The sequence below is a fragment of the Camarhynchus parvulus genome, chromosome 2 (assembly GCF_901933205.1).
Source record: "Camarhynchus parvulus chromosome 2, STF_HiC, whole genome shotgun sequence".
Classification (NCBI taxonomy): Eukaryota; Metazoa; Chordata; class Aves; order Passeriformes; family Thraupidae; genus Camarhynchus; species Camarhynchus parvulus.
This window is the reverse complement of record NC_044572.1, coordinates 44,423,096-44,443,299: the sequence shown is the minus strand read 5'-3', so window position 1 is coordinate 44,443,299 and position 20,204 is coordinate 44,423,096. Positions and strand designations below refer to the sequence as shown.

Below are 20,204 nucleotides of genomic sequence, written 5' to 3'. Positions count from 1 at the left end.
AGCCAGGAGATGTCAAATGAAGCCCTGTGCTTGCCCTTTGAAAATGAATAAAGGCTTGTTCCAGCATGTTCCACAGGAGAGGTGCAGGGGGGAAATATAAATCAGAGTAGGCATAAATGTAGAATCAATGCTGTTACCCTGAAAAATACCTTTCAGGAGAGAGGAGCTGGGGAAATGTATGCTTTGGCAGGAAGGAGGTCACATCACAGATTTCTAGAGGAGTAGAAAGGAATAAATCTCACTTGGACACCAGACACAATGTCTCACAAATGGAGTTTAAAGAGCACACTGGATGATGAGAGCAGAGAAACTCATTTTTCAGTCCCTGGCATCTGATGAATCAGGAAGACGAAGGTTTGGAATTACAGCTTGAGAAACAAACTTCACTAGTGCCTTCCAGGGACATTATCTCTCACCAGGCTTTCTTCCACCACTCCTCCCCAGCAGACACTGTGTGCAGCAAGTCCCAAGCAGCTGTGCTGGGGCGTGCCGGCCACAGGCTTGCTGCCCTGGTAGAAACACACACAGAGTGATCCTGGACCTATGGCACAGCGCTTTGTGCAGGGCAAAAATGCAGCTTCCGTGGCACCTGGGGGTACCAAAGCTTTTTATTAGGTTAGGGATAAAAAGTCAAGAGTTTTTGGGGGAGCTTAGTTTGATTGATCAAGTGAAGGTGGTCAAACGCTGGAAGAAAGGTTATGTGAGCTCCTTTTCAAAGCTCAGCTGGACATAGCCCTGAGTCACAATACTTCTTTTTGCAATTGGCTCTGCTTTGAGCAGGGGGCTTGGCTAGACAGCCTCCAGAAGCCCCTTTCCATGTAAACCCTTCAATGTCTCCAGACAAGATCCATTACTCAGGCTCTGATAGGAGCTTCAAGTCGTGTCTTTCCAAAGGCTTGATCAGAGGGGAGCTTGCTCAACTATCATGGCCAGACTGATTAAGTACACTTAACTTAGGAGCTGAAAGACAAGAGGCAAAAACCAGAGAAGTACAATGTGCAGTGATACACATCAACTTGGATGAGATATGACAGAAAACCAGGGAGAGATTGCTAATGCAGATTAGGTGATCTGCACGCTTGTTGAATACCCAACAGATTGCACAGAAAAAAAAAAAGATTACTTGAGACAACATGGTTGATATTTTTTCTGAGTTCTGCTTTCCACAGGAAAGTAATGCTTTGATTTCACTCTTTAGTTATATTTGCTCTGCAGGTGGCAACCAGTAAAAGGAAATAAATCTGCAAGGCACTGAGCATCAGCTGCCTCCTACCTGAAAGGAAAAGTTTCATATCATGGTAGGAAGGCCCTTTGCTACTGTTTTTATACAAGATCTGAGTGTTTGATTATTGGCTTAGAGAAGCAGGAGGGCTGCAGGCACAAAGAGCAATAAGGATGTTTTTCTGGGAGAGATGAAACGGTGATGAATCAAAACCACATTTTAGTTTTGAGCCACTATCCTCTGGCATGGTCTCCCTCATCTTACCTTTCTTAGAAAAATAAACTCTTAAGAATATAGCTCTCAACGGTGCCAGGGCAGTAAACAGACAAGAATGAGACCCTAAAAACTTTTCCAGGTTGATTTTCCTTGTTTTAAATCTTCAGTTTTCTCTAGAAACTCCTTTCCTGCAGAGAAGAAGCTGCACAGCTTACACAGGATTTCTTTTTCTTTACCTCCAGGGCTATATCAAATACTCAGCACTCTTTTATGGTTACTACAACAACCAGAGGACAATTGGCTGGTTGAAATACAGGCTGCCAATGGCGTATTTCATGGTCGGGATCAGCGTATTTGGCTACAGCCTGATGGTTGTCATAAGATCGTAAGTGCAGCTGACATTGTACCCTCTGCAAAATCCACCCAGATGTGTCTCACAGCTGGGTTCCCCTCCCTGGGCACCCAGACTTGGTCCAGCCTTGGCTGGATGGCTGGGGGAATGTGGGCAAGGGGGGATGTGTGCCTGCTGCTTTCATGCACTTGGCCTCCCCATCCACCACCCTGGCTCTGGGGGGAAGGGGGCACCTGGGCACTCCCCTGCCTCATCCGTGTGCTCATGTGCACTATTCTGAGCCCTTCCTACTCCAGCCATCGTCTTCCTTCTCCTCCCCTCCAGATCTCTTTAACCCTTCCTCCAACATGGCCACCAAACAGGTAGATTTTGCAAATGAAGGAGGATTTTACTTGCAGTAAATTTCAAAGGTTCCTTTTGCATGCTTTCATTGCAAAACAAACATTCCTGAAAGACAACATGGGTCCCACAGACAGTGCAAGGGTTGCAGAAAAGAGCCAAATGCTACCAGACTGTGTTGGTTGAGTCTCTAAACAAATCAGTGGAGTTCAAAAGTGGCCACAGTTTCTGTGTTTCTTGTGCACTGTCCCCAGCCTCAGTGAGCCTCCCATAGCATCCTCTGAGCACGGAGGGTGCAGCCAAAGCACTTTTCAGTGCTGTAATGGTCTCTGCAAAGTTAAAAATAAAGAAATAAGCCCCTCTATCTCTGCCTGAAGGACATGCCATGAAAAGTTCTTCCTTTCTCTGGAAGAGAGGATGAGCCCACGGATTTGTATAGCTTCCTGAAACAGGCCATATTGCTGTGCAGCAGAAAGAGCTACTTGAGCCTTTGGCTGGAGCGGGACATGGGGATTTGCCGTACATTTGCCATGAAATTGCAGCATCTGTTGTCTTGCCTTCCTTGAGGGACTAGTGCTAGGAACTCTAGGGGGACTTACAGAAGGATTTCAGGGATCAAATAATAGAGTGGAAACAGCAGAAGCCATATCTGCTCCTATGCTGATTAACAAGAATAATCCTTTCTCTCTCCCTGCATGACTTCCTGCAAGCTCTTTGGCTCCAGCATTGTGCAGCAAGTGAAGTCTCACTAAACCTTTGTGCAGCAGTGTATTGGATGGGACATGGGGGTTTTGACTAAATTTAACTAACTAAAGGTAGCCATAGCCATATAGTGCAGCCTAGGACCCAGAAGCACCATAAATAGACTTTCTTCAGGCACCAGCTAGACAAAGCAATCCTTAACCTCCTTAATCACCTGTGCTAGTTTTTCTCTGTATCACTATTTTTAATAGAAGGCCCTGCCAGTTCAGTCCTCCTTAGACCTTCAAAGTCCAGTGGCACATTTTAGTCATTCCCAAGGCCCAAGAATTGTTGCCCCACTCCATCTTACCCAAGCTGTACAAAGCTAAAGGGTGTGTGGTGGCTCTGTGGAGCACTGTCTGACCTCGTCACCGCTCACATCCTCACGCAGGATGGCTCGCAATGCCAACGAAAGCACGGCAGATGGGGATGATAACAACTTCATTTTCAGCTGGAAAATGTTCACCAGCTGGGACTACCTCATTGGCAACCCAGAGACAGCAGACAACAAGTTTGCATCCATCACCACCAGCTTCAAGGTAAACCTAACTGCCCCCTGCCTGCTCCTGGAGACACTCCCAGCACCTACCAATGGCAGAGATTTAAGGGGAAATCTGAATACCCACTCAGCATCTCTCCAAAGGAACAGGGCATGGTGCTTACTGATCCATGGAAGCTCCAGCTTCTGTGATCCTCTTCCCCTAACTCCCTTTTTTGGCCTTTTCAAAGAATTTGTATTAATTTAGAGTGCAGTTCCCCTGGGATATTTCAGGCTCTTTGCCATTTGATATCTTTCAGTCAAACCAGGACGCATCTATGGAGCTTAGTTTGAATTTAACCAAAACTACCAAGTTGGATATAGCCAGAATAGTAGAAGATTGCATTTCATAAGGTGAAAAACCTTGTGATGCTGCCTTATGCTTGGTGGTGCAAGATATCCATCCCAATTTCCTAAGCGCCCCTCCTGTTTTTTTCAGGAGTCTATTGTAGATGAGCAAGAAAGCAACAAGGATGAGAATATCCACCTGAGGAGGTTCCTGCGGGTTTTGGCCAATGTTCTCATCATATGCTGCTTGTGTGGGAGTGGCTACCTCATTTATTTTGTGGTGAAACGCTCCCAGACATTTTCCAAAATGCAAAACGTTGGGTGGTATGAAAGAAATGAGGTAAGGAAACTTTGCTTCCAGTTTTCTGCTGGGATAATTTGCTTTGGACACCAGCAAATTAATTGCCACAGGTTGAGGACAGCATCCAAGGCAGGGGAATTCCCTAGCAGGGCCCAGGAGTCCCCTTCAGTACCTTTGCACTGGTTGTAGCTGCAATGTACATCGATCTCACTGAAATTTCCTAGGGCAAATTAACAACTCCTGCAGAGAAGGGAAAATACTCTTATAATAAATCACTAGAAAAGTCAATGGCTTTTCAGCACTTCCAATACCAATCACCATCTTAAGAATCAAGTTGCATCATAACACTTACAAACTCTCTTGTACTAGAAAGCTCTCTGGGTGTTAGAAATGTTTGTAATCAGACTTAACTCTAAAATCAAATCTTTGTCATTCACCTTGAATAATGGGAATAAAATTTTAGAACCTGCAAAAAAATGTCAGTTGTCAAAGTTTCCCTTTTTCTGATTTTGGAATGAAAAATTCAAATTGTTAAGCTCTTCACATACGGTAAAAAATATTTCAACCTTTGGAAAGTTTAATTTTAATGTCTACTACATTAACATGCATTTATATATCAAAGCTGAATTAAATTCAAAGCCATGCATTTTTGAAATTCCTTCAGAAAACTTTGGAAAGACAGCACTTGCTTACTAAATGCTTTGATTTATCACTATAGATTTTTCCCAAAGAAAAAAATCTTGTTAAAAAAACTTTAATGTCTGACCCTTTCCTGGTGATAATGTGAGATCTGAACAAATATAGTGCTGGGTACTGTTACTTCTCCTGGAAAGAAAAGCACAAAGAGGAGTCAGAGACTACCTGCACCTGTACAGATGCAGACCATGGGCCCGAAGAGCTATAAAAAAATTTAAAGCCTTTAAGTCATGCCTGAGCTAACCTTAACTGGCCAATGACTTCGTTGACTACAGTACAGCTTAGTATCTAGCATGATAAAGAGGAACAAAGATACCACTGGGACACATTTTCTCGAACTGCAAAACTGAGATCTTGACGTGGTTCCGTTCAAGTCTGTAAATGCCTTCTGCAAAAGCAAAGGTGCTGAACGTGGAAAACAAACATTAGCATTGACTAATTATCTTTATGCACACAAGCCAAGTCTTGCGCTTCCTCTGAAACTAAAATAAGAACCTTGGAGCTGATGCAAGCAATACTGCAAGGTACTTGTGGAACCTAAATATTCATGAGTCTGGACTGACAGGGAGCAAATTCTTTGGAGCTCATCACTTTGAGATAAGAGCATAAATGCTCCTGCAAGAGCAAGTCGTGCAACCCAGCCCTGAAGTCTGATGCTATGCTGCCTGCACGCTGAGCAAAGCCAGAAGCTGAGTTTGCTTTGACTTTCTCCCATTTATAAATCCTTCAGAAATATCCAACCAGTTGCTGGCAGCTCCCGCTCTGCTCAAAGTAAGATAGTCACTGTTGTTACTATGAGCAGTTATCTCGTTTTCCTCATGTGGCAGGTTGAAATTGTGATGTCCTTGCTGGGCATGTTTTGCCCTCCGCTGTTTGAGACCATCGCTGCCCTAGAAAATTACCATCCCCGCATCGGGCTGAAGTGGCAGCTGGGGCGGATCTTCGCACTCTTCCTGGGAAACCTCTACACATTTTTGTTGGCCTTGATGGATGATGTCAACGAAAAAGTAAGAATTGAGCCAAAAAGCCACGGTCAAATGGCATTTCCCAGATTTGAGGGTGAACATACTCTGTCCCGCCCCACCCAGCAGGGACAATCACCCCTTCTGCAGCAGGTGCTTGCTCTGTTCCCCAATCCTCTTGAGCAGTGCCCCAAGGAGACTCACCAAGCAGAGTCTCTGGCTTCTCTTTACAGCCCTGAAAAGAGCATAGTTGTTGTCTTCCTATAATCACAGTATGTTAGGGCAATTCTATTTTTTTTTTCTCCATCTGACACTGTTTGCAATTTCTATTACTGCAGACCCTGAGGATACAGTTTATAATCCTCTTCCCCCGCCTCCCCTCTTTAACATTATCCTGGTAGTGTGTTGTGGGCAGATAACTGCAGGAAAGGATAAACGTCTAACTTATCCACAAAAAAATTGCTCTGTTTTAAACTGAGAAGAATTAGAAGAACCAGGGTGGTTTGCTCTGCCCTGAAAAATTATGAATAATGTGAAGGAGGAGGACTGGGTGAAGGCTACATCTGCATACAGGAATCCTGAAGGAGGTCTGACTCCTCCATGTGCAGGGAGCATGCTGCTTGTTCCCCAAAAGCTCACGGAGCCTTCACCCACTCTCAGCTGCTGTTCCCCAGCTCTGGGCAAAAGAGGAGTTTCTGTGCTATTGCCAGCACTGTAACTCCACTGTGAACAGATGTTTATACAAGGCGTGCTAACTGCTAAGGAGGAGGGAGGAACTCAATGCCTTGGATTTCTCCAAGCACCTCCATGTTTTCTATTTTCTGATGGTTTTGTCTGGGGGGGTGTGGATGTGTCTGTTCATTGCAGCTGGCGGAAGAGGATGTGGTAAAAAACATCACGCACTGGACACTGCTTGGTCACCACAACTCGTCTGCAGGGAATGACAGCACTGTCACCCCAGCTCCCCTGGATCCTGCAGACGTGCCCAGGGGACCCTGCTGGGAGACAACTGTCGGCATTGTAAGAAATCCATTATGTACCAAGCCTCTTTGTTGGTTTGGGATGGTCCATTTACATTTTTTCCCACTGATGTCTTTAACATTTCCAGGCTTGAAGATTTCCTCACAAACAGCAGCTCTTTTCCCCACTCTCATACAGCATCACCAAGGCAATACCAGCCCTTGGCCATGGTTCTCAAGCCATGGTGGTGAAATCCTCAGCTGGAAGCAGCCAGGGCATGCACAGCTCTGAGGCACTGGCTGTGAAGAGCACAAAAGGCCAGGCAGTCTGCAGCCACACCTGCACCATGTTCTTGTTCAGATCATGACTGTGCCTTTGAAGCAAACCTCTCTTCTCCATTTATTGTGGCACTTGTTCCAGAGAGGCTTTGGTGCAGGTGTAAAACCCAACCAGAGGACATGCCTCAGGGAACTCCTGACATGTCCCAATCAGTAATGCAGCATGAGGCCGTGGGATGAAAGCAGAATTAGGCAAAAGTAACCCCCTTGGAAAAGCAGACAGAGTGGCCTTCAAGTCCTCAGAGTTTCACCAAACAAATCCATCCTGCATTATTTACCTTGCACCAAGAAGATCTGCAGTCAGACTATGCAGAACTTAAAAAGTAAAAGCAGTTGTTTACTGGCTGACAGAGTTAGGGCTTGCCAAACTACAAGGCTATGCATTCCTGTGCACACTCAAGGCATCTTCAAAAGCCAGGTGGTTCTCAGCCATGTGGGAAAAGACCAGCCACTGTCACCCCTCAGAAGGAGCTGATCCTTGGTGCAGCTGAGCTGTCATTCAGCAGATCTTTATCTTTCCCCCCTCACACTTTAAAAACCTTTCTTGTAAGTGTATTTCCTTTTGAATCCTTGGGCCACCAGCTATTTCCACCCTATGAGTCTTCCTTTTGCCTGCAATTTTACCTTCCTTCTCTTGCACATCTCCTTTCTGTACACTTACACACAGCTCTTGTTTACAACTGAACAATTTTCTTAGGAGTCCCCATAAAAGTTACAGGGCTGAGCCATACCAGAGCAATGCACAATCAAACCAACTGAGGGCATGTGTATATTTTACAGCAGCACTCCTGCAGCATTAGCATTCTGCTCCCACTTTCCGTGCTGCCACAGCATGCAGTGCAGTCAATAATGCCAGCAGCAGCTATCAGGTCTAACAGCTATAACAGAGCTCGTAGCTCCCAAGCACAGAGGTAAAGCTTAGGCACTGCACAGCTTGAAAGCAGGCATGGAGTTTGCTCATGGCATGCTTTTCTGAAGATTACTGTCATATAAAGACAAATAGCTCAATGAAAAATACAGTCCTGAATGAGTTACTGAAATTATGGGAGTTAAAAGGGTTTTTTTCCTTCTTTTAAATTGCAGGAATTCATGAGGCTCACTGTGTCTGATATCCTGGTGACCTACATAACCATTCTGGTGGGAGATTTTATCCGAGCTTGCTTTGTCAGATTTGTGAATTACTGTTGGTGCTGGGACCTAGAGGCTGGATTTGTAAGTATCTTACAGCCCAGTCACTATCTTATAGCCAAGAAGATAAAAGTAATTTAGGGCTGTTTGGTCAAACTACAAATGAATTTGTTTTGAATGCTTCCAGTGGCTGTCTGGTCTTGCTGGATAATTGGTATCCATAGTCTGCATCATTTTTCTGGGTCAATCAGCTCCATCCCAGTAAGAACTCTACAAAAATGCAGTTCTCCTCCCCATCTCAGAACTTTAAGACGTGAAGCTGACTTAAGAAAGAAATAATCCAGTGTTAATTCAGTTGCTATAACCCCAAAACCTTGGGCCCTTCAAAGCCTTCCCCTTTCAAAGCCCTGGATCTTCCTGTTCATTGGCCACCCTGGAGGCAGGAACCTGCTTTTCTCACAGCAGTGTCTCCTGATTGCTCCTGGAAGCTTCTGCTCCAGAAGCTCTAGAAGCTCCAGGTTGCTCCTGGTGTTTCTTCTGCTGCAGGGGAACAAGGAGCATTTCCTTCCCCTCTCTTGCGTGTGTAACACACAACAGCACTGGACGCTGGTATTCATAAAGGCTGCATTACCAAACAGTGAGTACTGGAGCTGCACAAAACACCAAATAAAATAATGGAGGGATGGAGGGAAGTCCATTGCTTCACAGGAGAGGAAACAAAAGCAGATGGATTCAGAGATGAAAATACCTTGCAAGATTACAAGCAGATCAGTGCACCCACTACCTAGCTGTCATAGTGGGAGGGTTCCCAGGAGTGGTTTGGAGAAGAGCAAAAAGGAGGGCTTTGGTCAAGGAAGAGCAGGCAGGGCACAACAGGGATTTTGCTGCTTGTGGAGCTCTTAATGTTTCTTCTGAGGGAGGCAGAGGACATTCCCCAGGGTGGCCTAGGAGGGTCCCTCCAGCAGTCAAGCAGCATGAAATTACTTCCATGGCTTGTGCAAAGATGGTTTGCTGATGGCCAACTAACCCAACCTAGCCAGGGACACCAGCACAATTTTATATGTGTTTTTCTAATGCAGATAATGAATAAGCTTCTTGTTTAACCCAGCCTTCTCACCTAGGAATACTCAAAGCAGAGGACAGCAGATACTGAAAGCTTTTATTTTCATGTGAAAAAGAAGCCAATATTAACTTCTAGCTAAAGGTTTAAAGTAGAAATGGACCAGAATCAAAAGAACAAAGAAAACTGTTTACAGCCATCCCTTCCCAAAGCTGTGAGCAGTCAGCAAAGCAAGACTGACTAGATTCTCCTTGAGTTTTCATCATAAAGCACAAACATCTTCAACTTCACGAATTGCTGACAGTATTAAGTAAATGCAAATGGCATAAAAAACACACTACCACATAGGATTCCAAAGACATAAGAGCATCACTTACCATTTCTTAGAACTCTTCTGCATTGCAGTTAAAAAAAGTAATTTTTTCAAGAAAATGTAATGCGAAAATCTTTACACAAAGTTTCGTCTGCCAAAAATCACCTAAATGTTATGCACACAAAAATAGATATACATAGAAGAAATAGCTTGATCATAGGCAAATCTAACAAAATAAAACATTATAAAGCAACAAATACTGCCAGTAGATCAGATCAGATCAGCCTGTTCTGGGCCTGCCATCATTAGCACCCACATCAGATAGCTAAAATACTGCTTTATATGGAGCAATATATCAGCTAGCACAGAGTAAAACGCCACCTAATACCCATCAGGTCATATATTTCCTTGCATTTCTCTCCCTTTGCCCTGTGTTTCTGTTCTTCAGCAGCTTGGACCCAGGGACACGGACATAATCCAGCATAGCATTTGCCTTCCAGCTCATAATTATCACTGCTTCAAGATTCAATATTTTACCAGGGTGAACTGTAAGCCCATAGCCAGGCACCAGCTGGAGTTTAAGCGTGGTCCCGTGCCATGCTCACAGCTGGTGTCATATTAGCAGGGAGAGAGAAACACAGAGCAGCTCTAAGCACCTCCATCTATCTTGGCAGTTTTCAGGAAGCCAAGAGAGAAGCAGCAGTAGCTCCAGTTCTGCCTTCCCCACCCTGCTGCTGCTCATTCAAGCAGCGTGCACGCAGCAGGAGCCCTCCCAGGAAGCCCTGCCTGCCAGATTTAAATAAGCATCGTGCACCCAGCAGAAACCCAGCAGGTACCTCCAGCAACAGCACACTCTCCTTTCTTTCCCCATACAGCCATCCTATGCAGAGTTTGACATTAGTGGCAACGTTTTGGGTCTGGTTTTCAACCAGGGAATGATTTGGTAAGATATTTCCTTTTTTAAAATTTTTCACGTTATTGAGAAAACCTGTTAGTGGAGTAAGAAAGCTTCCAAGCCAACTATATAAAGCTCTGGGTTCTGTTTTTTCTGACTGATTGGCTTTCTGTGCTTAACTATAAAAGCGTGTCTCTCTCCTCTGGTTGCATTCACCTAACATTTTCCAAGCAATCTCCAAGAAATTTTTGTCACAACCTGAAAAACTTTCTTTGCAACCCCTGAGCAGTCCGAGGCCTTGCTGCCCTCAGTGAGGGGGCCCATACCATAACCTGTGGGTGTAGGTGACTTCTGCTGTGGGAGCACAGGGGTAGCACCCATCAGCCCACTCAGCCTTCCCTTGTGAACAAACTTGTCAGCACACGAACACTTCCTTTTCTGTTCTTGAAAAGGGTAAACCTTCCAGTCTCTCAAAAAACAGCTCCTGTCCTTCTCTTTTCCTTTTCAGGATGGGATCCTTTTACGCCCCAGGGCTCGTGGGTATAAACGTGCTGCGCTTATTAACCTCCATGTATTTTCAGTGCTGGGCTGTTATGAGCAGCAATGTCCCTCATGCAAGAGTCTTCAAAGCATCCAAGTCTAACAATTTTTACATGGGATTGCTGCTGCTGATCCTCTTCCTCAGCCTCCTGCCTGTGGCTTACACCATCATGTCCCTGCCTCCCTCCTTTGACTGTGGACCTTTCAGGTACTACCAAAACACCAAAAAGGATATTTTTGTTCTCTGGTGCACGGGAACAAAATTTTCATTTTTGCTTTCATGTTTTGAAAGCAAAATTCTCATATTTTCATGAAGTTAGAAGGACTGGACTCCAACAGAGATGGAGTCTCAGTCCCAGGAAAAACAAACAAACAAACAAACAACCCCAAGTAGAGTATCCTAAAGGCTCTTTGGAACATTGAGGAAACAAAATTAGTCCAAAGGATGTATTTTACATGTTGACTAGTTAGCAAATAGCAGGAAATGGATAGAGGTGAGCCTGTAAAATTACTGCCTTTTTTTTCCTCCTTCTTAGGTGTTTGGGGGTTTTTAAATGTTATGGGGTGCTTTTTTTTCCTTTTAATTAGGACAGAATCAGCACTGCACAAAGCATTCAGTGGACTGGATTAACGTGCCAATAAAGTCTAATTTGATTGAATAACGCCATTTCCTGGGCCTGCTGAATCTGACTCAGCAAGGAGCCAGCTTGGAACAAATTGTTCTTGTAGATGTTTTGGGTTATCTGCTTGCTGACGGAGAATGACATCAGAAAGCTCAAAGACTCGGGGGAAAGGCAAGAGACCAAAATACCCTCAGTTCTCTAACAAGGACAGGTGTCAACGAGTAATGTCAGAAGATCTGACAAGTAACTTGTTGCACGCACACTATCATTGGGAGATGACTAATCTGCAATATGAAAGAGCTATTTCAATTCCCAATCAACCCTTCAAAAGCCACTCAGCCTGATTCAGACCCTTGGCAGCTCGACTGAAAGCTCAGCTCTCCTGAGCTCCTGGCAGCTGATGAGTTGGGATAGTGTTTATCCAAGTTTTCTTTATTGACTCTGAACATTGAGACAGAGAGTCCAATACCCTCCTGATGGGAATCCTACAAGCTCCCAGGAGGCACCAAGCCTAAATGGGAGGAATAGTCCTGAGGGTGTTGAATTCCCAGACCCAGAGATGCCGGGGAGAGAAGAAGGTCAATTACATAATCCAGACCTTTACAGATTTGTTCTTCTTTCATACAGAATACTCTCATCTGCTTTATCAATCCCGTTTGAAATTACTCTTTCACTGAGTCTCCTATTAAGCAATAATCACAGCTTGCTATTTTTGTCATTACTTAGCAGCTCTTCAAGATGGCTCATTATTTCAGAAAGCTGGAATTTGCATATGGAAAGTCATCTCTACCATGAAAAGGCAAAACTTAACAAGATATTCATCAGAAATATGTAGTTACTGCAGTCTGTAGGGTTTTATCTATTTCAGACGGATAAATAGTCAGGACTCATAAAGGAGTCAAGTGTGGAAATAAATGTATTGACTCCAGGAGCAAGTTGGCCTAGCAAAGATTAATTGTATAGTCAGAGAGGGGAGAGAGTGAGGGAATGAATGAACCAATAGATAATTTCAAATAAAGGCATTTTAAACTCCTTTGTGGCCTTCAGCAAGCTGATGTTCATTGAAAGAGAGGTGAAACATGCTGCTTAGCACCATGAGACTGGGACATTTTGTCCCTCCAGAGGATACCTACACTCCTTAACTGGCTGTTTGTCTTCCCAGTGGAAAGAAAAGGATGTATGATGTCATTCAAGAGACCATCGAGCTTGATTTTCCACTTTTTGTTGCCAAGATCTTCAGCTATTTGGCAAATCCAGGACTGATCATACCTGCAATTCTGCTCATGGTGTAAGTTTTCATTGCAATATTACATGCCTGGCTTGGGGGAGAAGATTGGAAAAAAATTTTTGTATATTAGTCAGGTCTAAATACAGGTTCTGCTTAGATAACAGCATGGATTAGAGCAAACACATGCTCCCTACTCCCCTTACTTTTGCTTAACCCAATTTCCCAAAATTTAATTACCTGACCCAATTAAACACAACTTTGTGGATGAAATACATTGCTGACAGAGGCCTTGTAGATATCTAAGCTGTCACAGCTTCCATATGAAAAATTTTCTGTAGCCAGCAGGAAATAAATGGACAGTCTCAGCCTGGTCTCTTTTGGAGAAGCAATTTCTGTCACAGCTGGTGGTATTTAGAGCACCGCCAAGACAGGGCATTCAAAAATTACATGTTCCAAAAATATGAAGTGTTGTGAGCTTTGTTTGGGTTTGGGGGGTTTAACTTCTTCATTTTCCAAATAATACATCTGGTATTTGTTTTAGTGCTGTTTGATCATTTCAGCTTTGAAATCAAACTTAAATCCCCAGCACCTTCAGCAGTATTAGGATTAGCTCTCCTTTTATTTGAGAAGATATTTTTGGCACCGTTCTTGAGGCTTTACAAAGCTATCAAAATGAGTAGAAGGGCTGTGGCCAAATTCTGTAGGCAATTCTGAGCACTTCAGACTAATCAATAGGAGACAGGGAGAGATATGGGGATCCTGTTACATACAGAGATTCCTGTTCTGACTCTTTCTGGGGTATCCACACATTGGAGATGAGCCTCTGGGCTGCTCCAGCACAGCTGCCCTTGGGCAATGTGATGCTTCATCCTGCATAGCTACACTGAAGGTAATGCCGTTAAATTATATCAAATACTAGTTCCATACAAAGTTTCTTATACAAACAACCTGAGAAAAATCCTAATGAAACTGAAAATGACATGTCACCCCTCTACCTGCCTCAAACTACTTGCTTATTTTAACCCCAAAAAGATGATCAGGTACTGTAAGTTGTGCAGGCTGATCCTACACCTATACAGACCAGATGAGGTCTGTGCAGAAGACAAGTCTCACACCACATCCCTAGCAGGGCCAAGCACATTGTTGAATTAGAAACTCTGTGGGCTTCACAGCAGCACTGGCATATGCTACTGCAAACACAAAATGAAGACTGCAGAACACCCCCAATGGACCACCTTTACAAAAGGGCTGCAGGCCAGGTTTCTGAGGCTTTGATGCAACCATCAAAAAAAGCTGATGGGAGAGAGTAATACCTTTGGAAATAATGTTTTTTTTTTTTTCTGGCGACAATCTCCTGCCCTTTCCTCCACTGTCAGCTGGGAAAAGTAACAGCACAAATCCGGTTTATTTGTTGAAGAGACACCTTTTATCACACCTTCCCAGTGATGGCTATTCCCACACCACAGCTTTACCATCAGTCCAACTCTCCTTGAGACAGTTTTGTCTCTGCCCTGGCTCCCCTCTGAGAACTGAGAGATGCCTTATGCCCATTTTACCCAAAACATCCTCACTTTCCAGCCAGATACACTGCCTGTCTGGCCTGTATGTATTACACACTTGTGATTTCCAGCTGTTCAGCTCCCAAGAGAGTCACAGCCCTAAAGAAGTGGCTTCCCCTGTGTGGTGCCTGGACCAGTCAGACCTATGGCCCCTTGGCAGTAGCTCTCACGTGCCCTGAGAGCATTGGGTGCCTTGCAGAGGCACTGCTTGTTATCTACGTGCTCACCTTGCCTGTGATAATCACAGACAAGATCACAGTGAACAAACAAGGTTGTTTCTTAAGGCTTTGGCCCTTTTCTCTCCTCCTTTTCAGTCAAGTGCCTAATTTCCTGCCTTGACTTTGAAAATCTTCAACTTCTGCTATGGTGCTGACAGGCAGACAGGGTTAAGCTGGAACTAGTCCGTGTGATAAACCCCATCCAGTTTTCCAGGAGACTGAAACCAGGGAAATGCAAAAGCTTCATTTAATCCTGATGAGCATGGAGCCAGAAGCTCTCAAAGCAGCAGGCAAAGCAACCTGCAATCCAGCCTAACTAAAAATAGCCTCTACAAAGAGCAACAGGTGGATCACAAATGGACAATCTGTTGATTTTGATTGCAGTCTCTCAAAAATGAGTTTTCCACTTACTATGGACTGAATTAAGTAATTTTCTCTAGTCATGACAACCACTTCTCTTTTATCCAGGTGCAATCCAAAATGCATCTTCTGTTTATTTCAGTTCTTAGCTCCTGGTTCCAAACAATGATGGGGTCCAGTGAGTGACATGGGTGTCAAGCTTACTGTCCAGCTTTTAACTGTCCAAGGACAAGGGAAACAGGAAATACAGAGAAAGAAGATTGAAAGATATTGTGTCCACGGGCACATCACATAATCCTACTCAGGCTGAGAGTAGGATTTCAATCTGTGGCCTGCAGAGCTTCCTGGCAGAAGATAGAAGCATTTTACTGTATCAAGAAGGGGAAAAAATTAAAATTCCTCTGCAGGCTAGAAAAGGACAGTGACCCACACTCTCCCCAGAACTGGGGAAGCAATACATCAGAGAGGAGGGGTGCCAGGGTGTCATGGTTTAAACCCACTTGGAAATTAGGCACTACCCAGCTACTTGCTCAACCTCTTCTCTCTCTCTCTCCAATCCTGGTTGAATGAGGAGAAGAATCAAAGAAAAACTTGCAGATTGAGATAAGACCAATTCAATAATCAAAATCAAAGTAAAATATAGTAATAATGGTAAATTGTAATAATAATAAAAAGGGAAAAATAAGTGACACATAATACAGTTGCTCACCACCCACTGACTGATGCCAGACCACCCTTGCCAAAACCAGACTGGCCCCTGTTAAAGGTAACCCTCCTATTTATACACCAGACATTGTATGGTGTGGAATATCTCTTTGGTCAGTTCAGGTCACCTGTCCCACCTATGGTCCCTCCCAGTTTCTTTTGTGTACCTCCTCACTGACAGAGCTTGAAACAAAAACAAAGGTCCTTGCTCAACTTAGGAAAACCAAGAATTAGCAATATGAAAATATCAGTGTGTTATCAACATCATTCTTATTCACAGCCCTGATTACAAAGTAGTATTTTCTAGACAATGAGCTTGATAACATAGAAGAAATAAAACTATCACACCTTCACAGAAAAACAAAAAGAAAAAACAATTTCCAAGAGGATTGGCAGGACAGAGAGCCTAGATCACCATGACTGAGTTTTGAGTTAATGTTAGACAAAAGGAAGCAAATGTGTTTCCTCTAAACAGACCCCTGTAAAAAGCCTCAAGAAAGGCAATCCTAAGCACCACTTCCTGATCTTCCACCTGGAAACCCACATGCCAGTACAAGGTGCCTTGCTGGGCTTAGGATCACGCACTCAATTGATGAAATCCTTGAGTCTGGTTTGAGTTTGATGAACCTGGGCTGGAGCAACGCACACAGGTTATGAATGTCAGGAAACCATTTTTCTTTCCCAACCTTTGTTTTCCTTCAATAAGAGAATTTTCTACTTTATTTTGAAAAAAAATACCCCAAACAACTATAGCAGTGAACTGAATGGCTGGTGCTTTTCCTAGAAATGGCTTGGAGCCACTGAGCAGATGACAGTTTTAATTTAGAAAAACAAAGGCACTCCACAAAAGCAAGAGGGGACATTTTTTTTTACTACCAAGATATCACTGGCTGGCGAGTGTCAGAGGTGGTAAGACAGACCCAGACACCTGGGCATGTTTTAAAGCACAGCCTCCCTGTGTGCCAGAGGCTGGCAGCCAGCATGCCCTCTCCCATCCCCACTTGCCTCTCAGTTCCCTCCAGCTTGGCTCAGTTTTCCCCTGGCTTTGGCGTGCCCTTTTTGGAGAAGAGAGGATCAAAACAAAAGCTCATGGCTCTGCTCCAACCTGGCTTCTGCTTGCCCTCAAGGGCCCCGTCCAGGGATACAGGATGCAGCTGGTCCTAGAAAAGGGGGAAGGGGGACTGATCCTTGAGCACTGCTTTTCAGGAGAGGTGTCAAGTTTTTCCTAAGGTCCCTGTGTTACGTGGTGGCAGTTCCATCTCAAGACTGGTGCGTGGTCTCCCCAAGGTTGGTGCAAAGGAAGCAGAGAGCCCATGGCCAGCCAAAGTGGAGGCACGAGGGCAGGCTGGTCATTTTTCTTCTGTTTGAGTAGAACAGAGCTTTAGATGGGCTCAGCCTGTTTTGGCTAACCATGCCACAGGCAGCCCAAATTATCCCTAAACCCCGAGCTTCTAAAAGAAGTTTGGAGACAACTGGTGGGAAAATTAGGAATTAGAGGTAGGCAAAAAATTACATGTTCCTTCCTTGTGAAACTTTCTCTTTCCCCTGATCCTATCACTACAGCAACATGTTTTCTTTTCTAGCCTCACCATCTATTACCTGAATGCTGTGTCTAAAGCATATCAGCGCGCCAACGCAGAGCTGAAGAAGAAAATGCAAATGGTAAATACTGATCTGGCAAAACGACCTTTGAAATACCATGCACTTAAATCTTGATGCATAGCATATGCTTTAAATCGCTCTTCACTTTGGTGACACAAGAAGATTACATATTTTATGCTTGTTCAATCCCCTCTGATGGCATTTAATGTCTAGCTGTGCAGAGTGGTCACATCCCATAATAATCTGCTATTTCATGCATCAAAACTACAGTTGGCTTTTCCATAAACTGTGGTTTTCATCTACAAGAGTAAGTTACCTAGAAGTTCAGACAATGCTTTGATGTCTGAGATTTCCCAGGAACAATGACAAGCCCATGGAAACCACAGCCATTTCACTGGCACAGGACAGGATCCAGGCCAAGGAGGCAGTGCCACATAAAGCAAAACATCACATAAAGCAGAGATTGGTGCAACATGAAAAGTGAGGATGTGAGCACTGAGAAGAGGGACTCCCATAAATTACATTCAAATGCTCAAACTCAGAATCAACCACTCAGCTTAAAGGAAGTGTCCTGGTGCAAAGGGCACCCTCAAGTACTGCAGGAGGTGAACCTGTGCTACAGCACTCTCAGATTTGGGGACACTCTATTTCATGCTGCACAGCCTGGCTGGGATCAGGGCTAAAGGAATCACAAAGCAGGGCTCAGCCCTATCCAAAAGTAGAGATTCCCTCCACTATCCAGAAGAGAATCTTTTGTAGCCCTAAATGTATGCAAGTACTGCCAAAGCCAGCCCTGCAGCCCATCCCTGTGCTGCCATACCCTCTTCCTCTGGCATTTATCCCTGACATCCTCTCTCACAAAAGGCTCACATTTAAAACTAACCAATACACCAGAGAGGGCAGATTGGTAGCTGTAAGAACACACAGACAGCCTGATGGACCTAAACCATGTTATCTGCAAGGGCTTTGCCCTAACAGGAGCAGAGCCACTGTTTTCCAGTCCTGTCTGGGATGTACTTTCTTTCCTGGAAACACCTGATCATTGGACCAGGATTCAGCACCTTGAACTTGGCAAAGAGATTCGTTCATACCAACAAACACTTAGCCAGGCAAACACAACACCAGGCCACCATTTCCCAGATTACACCTGCAGTTTTTAACTAAACCCAATGTTTTTTATTGATGCAGCAACGAGAAGAGGAGAAAAACAAGAGAAACAACAAAGCCAGTACCAACCCTATGCTGCAAGATCTGGAGGATTTACTTACACCAAGTACAAAGACTGAAAGTCCCCCTAAACAAGCGGAAGGTAAAAATTAATACAATCTCCCCATAACACTTCTGAAAGGGCTCATTTAGCCACCAATGTGACTGATAGGATTGAAAAACTGGAGGGATACACCTTAGCAAGGGATTGGACGAGTATAATTAGGACAGATTTTGTCCTGTTGCAGAAGTCCACCTGCCAATGGACACTCAGGAAGGGCACATTTTTAGACTGGATTATATCTCACACAGGCTTGTCACAGTGGGAACTGTAATCCAAAATTATGATTCACATCCCAATTATTAACCATGCTGGTCATGAAACCAGCAATTTATTCTGGGAATAGTGTTTAAACAGAGTGTTGTTTCAGGGCTGGTGAGTTGAGTCAGACTTTTTCTTCCTGAGTTGAGCTTTTCATTGGAAAATTCATCATGAATGAGGCAGAAACTTTTCACAGGATTGGGTTAAGTCTTAGGGTAAATAAATGCATGCTCTAAGATCTGCTGTGGGGTTCCATGGGCACAAAGAACGAGGAGGAGGCATTAGCACCAGGATTGGGTTATTTTCAAGGAAAATGGATCCTCCAGGCTCAGTCTCAACCAGCCACTTCCTGACTGTCAGAGCCTCCAGCTCTCACTTGTGAAAATCACCTGAAAGGTTTTGATTTTATCCTGGTACAGGTGAGAAAGGCAGACTAGTGCCACCATAACCCCCTTGAATTTGATGGACTGAGACAAACTGGAAGGTTCAGAGCAACCCAGGACAGGTCCTCTCCAAAGCAGACTCAAGGCATTCATTTAAATGGATATAGTGCTGGCAGTGTTTTGAGTGCACTGAAAATAAAGACTGAAAATCAGGAATTACCCACCACACCCCATGCCTAGGTGTGTACCAGCATGGCTGGTAGGATTATTGTGTTTTATCAATGCTTCTGGTAAGAACCTGAAAAGAGGGCCTGGACAGCAGGGACATGAACTGGCTGTTGAGTTGAGGGGAGGAACATTCTTGTTCCTGGTTCCTTCACTCAGAGGCTCAAACACAAATCCCCAGACACTCTGGTTATTGCACAGAGAAGAAACAGCAGTCACTGGGGAGAGGATGAAAGGCAGTGCTTGCTGCAAAGAAAAGAACATTCATCATCTTTGCTCTAGACAAGAAAATAGAGTCTCCAAATGGATCCAGCCCTGCCAGGAAGCCAGGCAGAGGAGAAGCCCTGGCTGGCAGCCCCATGGCCGGCGGGAGGGGAGCAGCATTCACCCCACCATCGCCGGTGTTTGTGACACAGCCACGGATACTGGGCGTTCGGGCACCCTACCCTGGCCAGCCCAGGCCGTGGGGACACCCCCTGGGACCAGTCCCTGGAAGAGGGAGAGGGCAGCCATGCTACCCACGGGCTGCTCGATAACCTCAGCAAAGTTTCTCCTGTGCTGCATGAACCGTTGTAGCTTTGGTAGGAAATGATTCCCGCATGCTGGACATCCACCCGTGGTGCTCTCTATCTACCCAACGCTCTCTAATACAGATTTGTTTAGACACTTAGTAGTACTTCTGAGTTGTTACTCCCAAGGGCTGTGCTGATTTTGATCCCAAGGGAAATGGGAGGCGGTCAGAACAAAGATCAGCCGTGACATTGCTGAAATGCTTCGCACAGGATGCACCCTGTGGCCACTAACTTGCTCTGTGGAGCAAGTGCTTGCCAGTACTTTCAGAGGCTTCTTTAATTAATAAAAGTGGTGTGACTTTACCTGTCATT

The 20,204-nt window shown here is 44.5% G+C and overlaps 1 protein-coding gene across 1 annotated transcript in view; it reads left to right on the top strand.

The window, feature by feature from the left end:
• Positions 1–19,856, top strand: part of TMC2 (transmembrane channel like 2) — a 30,610-nt gene extending 10,754 nt beyond the window's left edge. Inside the window, exons 9-20 of the mRNA XM_030963786.1 lie at positions 1,681–1,823; positions 3,262–3,409; positions 3,848–4,036; positions 5,521–5,700; positions 6,523–6,675; positions 8,037–8,165; positions 10,330–10,397; positions 10,858–11,097; positions 12,675–12,800; positions 17,166–17,244; positions 18,373–18,493; positions 19,603–19,856. Of these exons, the coding sequence (XP_030819646.1) occupies positions 1,681–1,823; positions 3,262–3,409; positions 3,848–4,036; positions 5,521–5,700; positions 6,523–6,675; positions 8,037–8,165; positions 10,330–10,397; positions 10,858–11,097; positions 12,675–12,800; positions 17,166–17,244; positions 18,373–18,493; positions 19,603–19,856 (1,830 nt within the window). The remainder of the gene's footprint in view (positions 1–1,680; positions 1,824–3,261; positions 3,410–3,847; positions 4,037–5,520; positions 5,701–6,522; positions 6,676–8,036; positions 8,166–10,329; positions 10,398–10,857; positions 11,098–12,674; positions 12,801–17,165; positions 17,245–18,372; positions 18,494–19,602) is intronic.
• Positions 19,857–20,204: the final 348 nt, after the last annotated feature.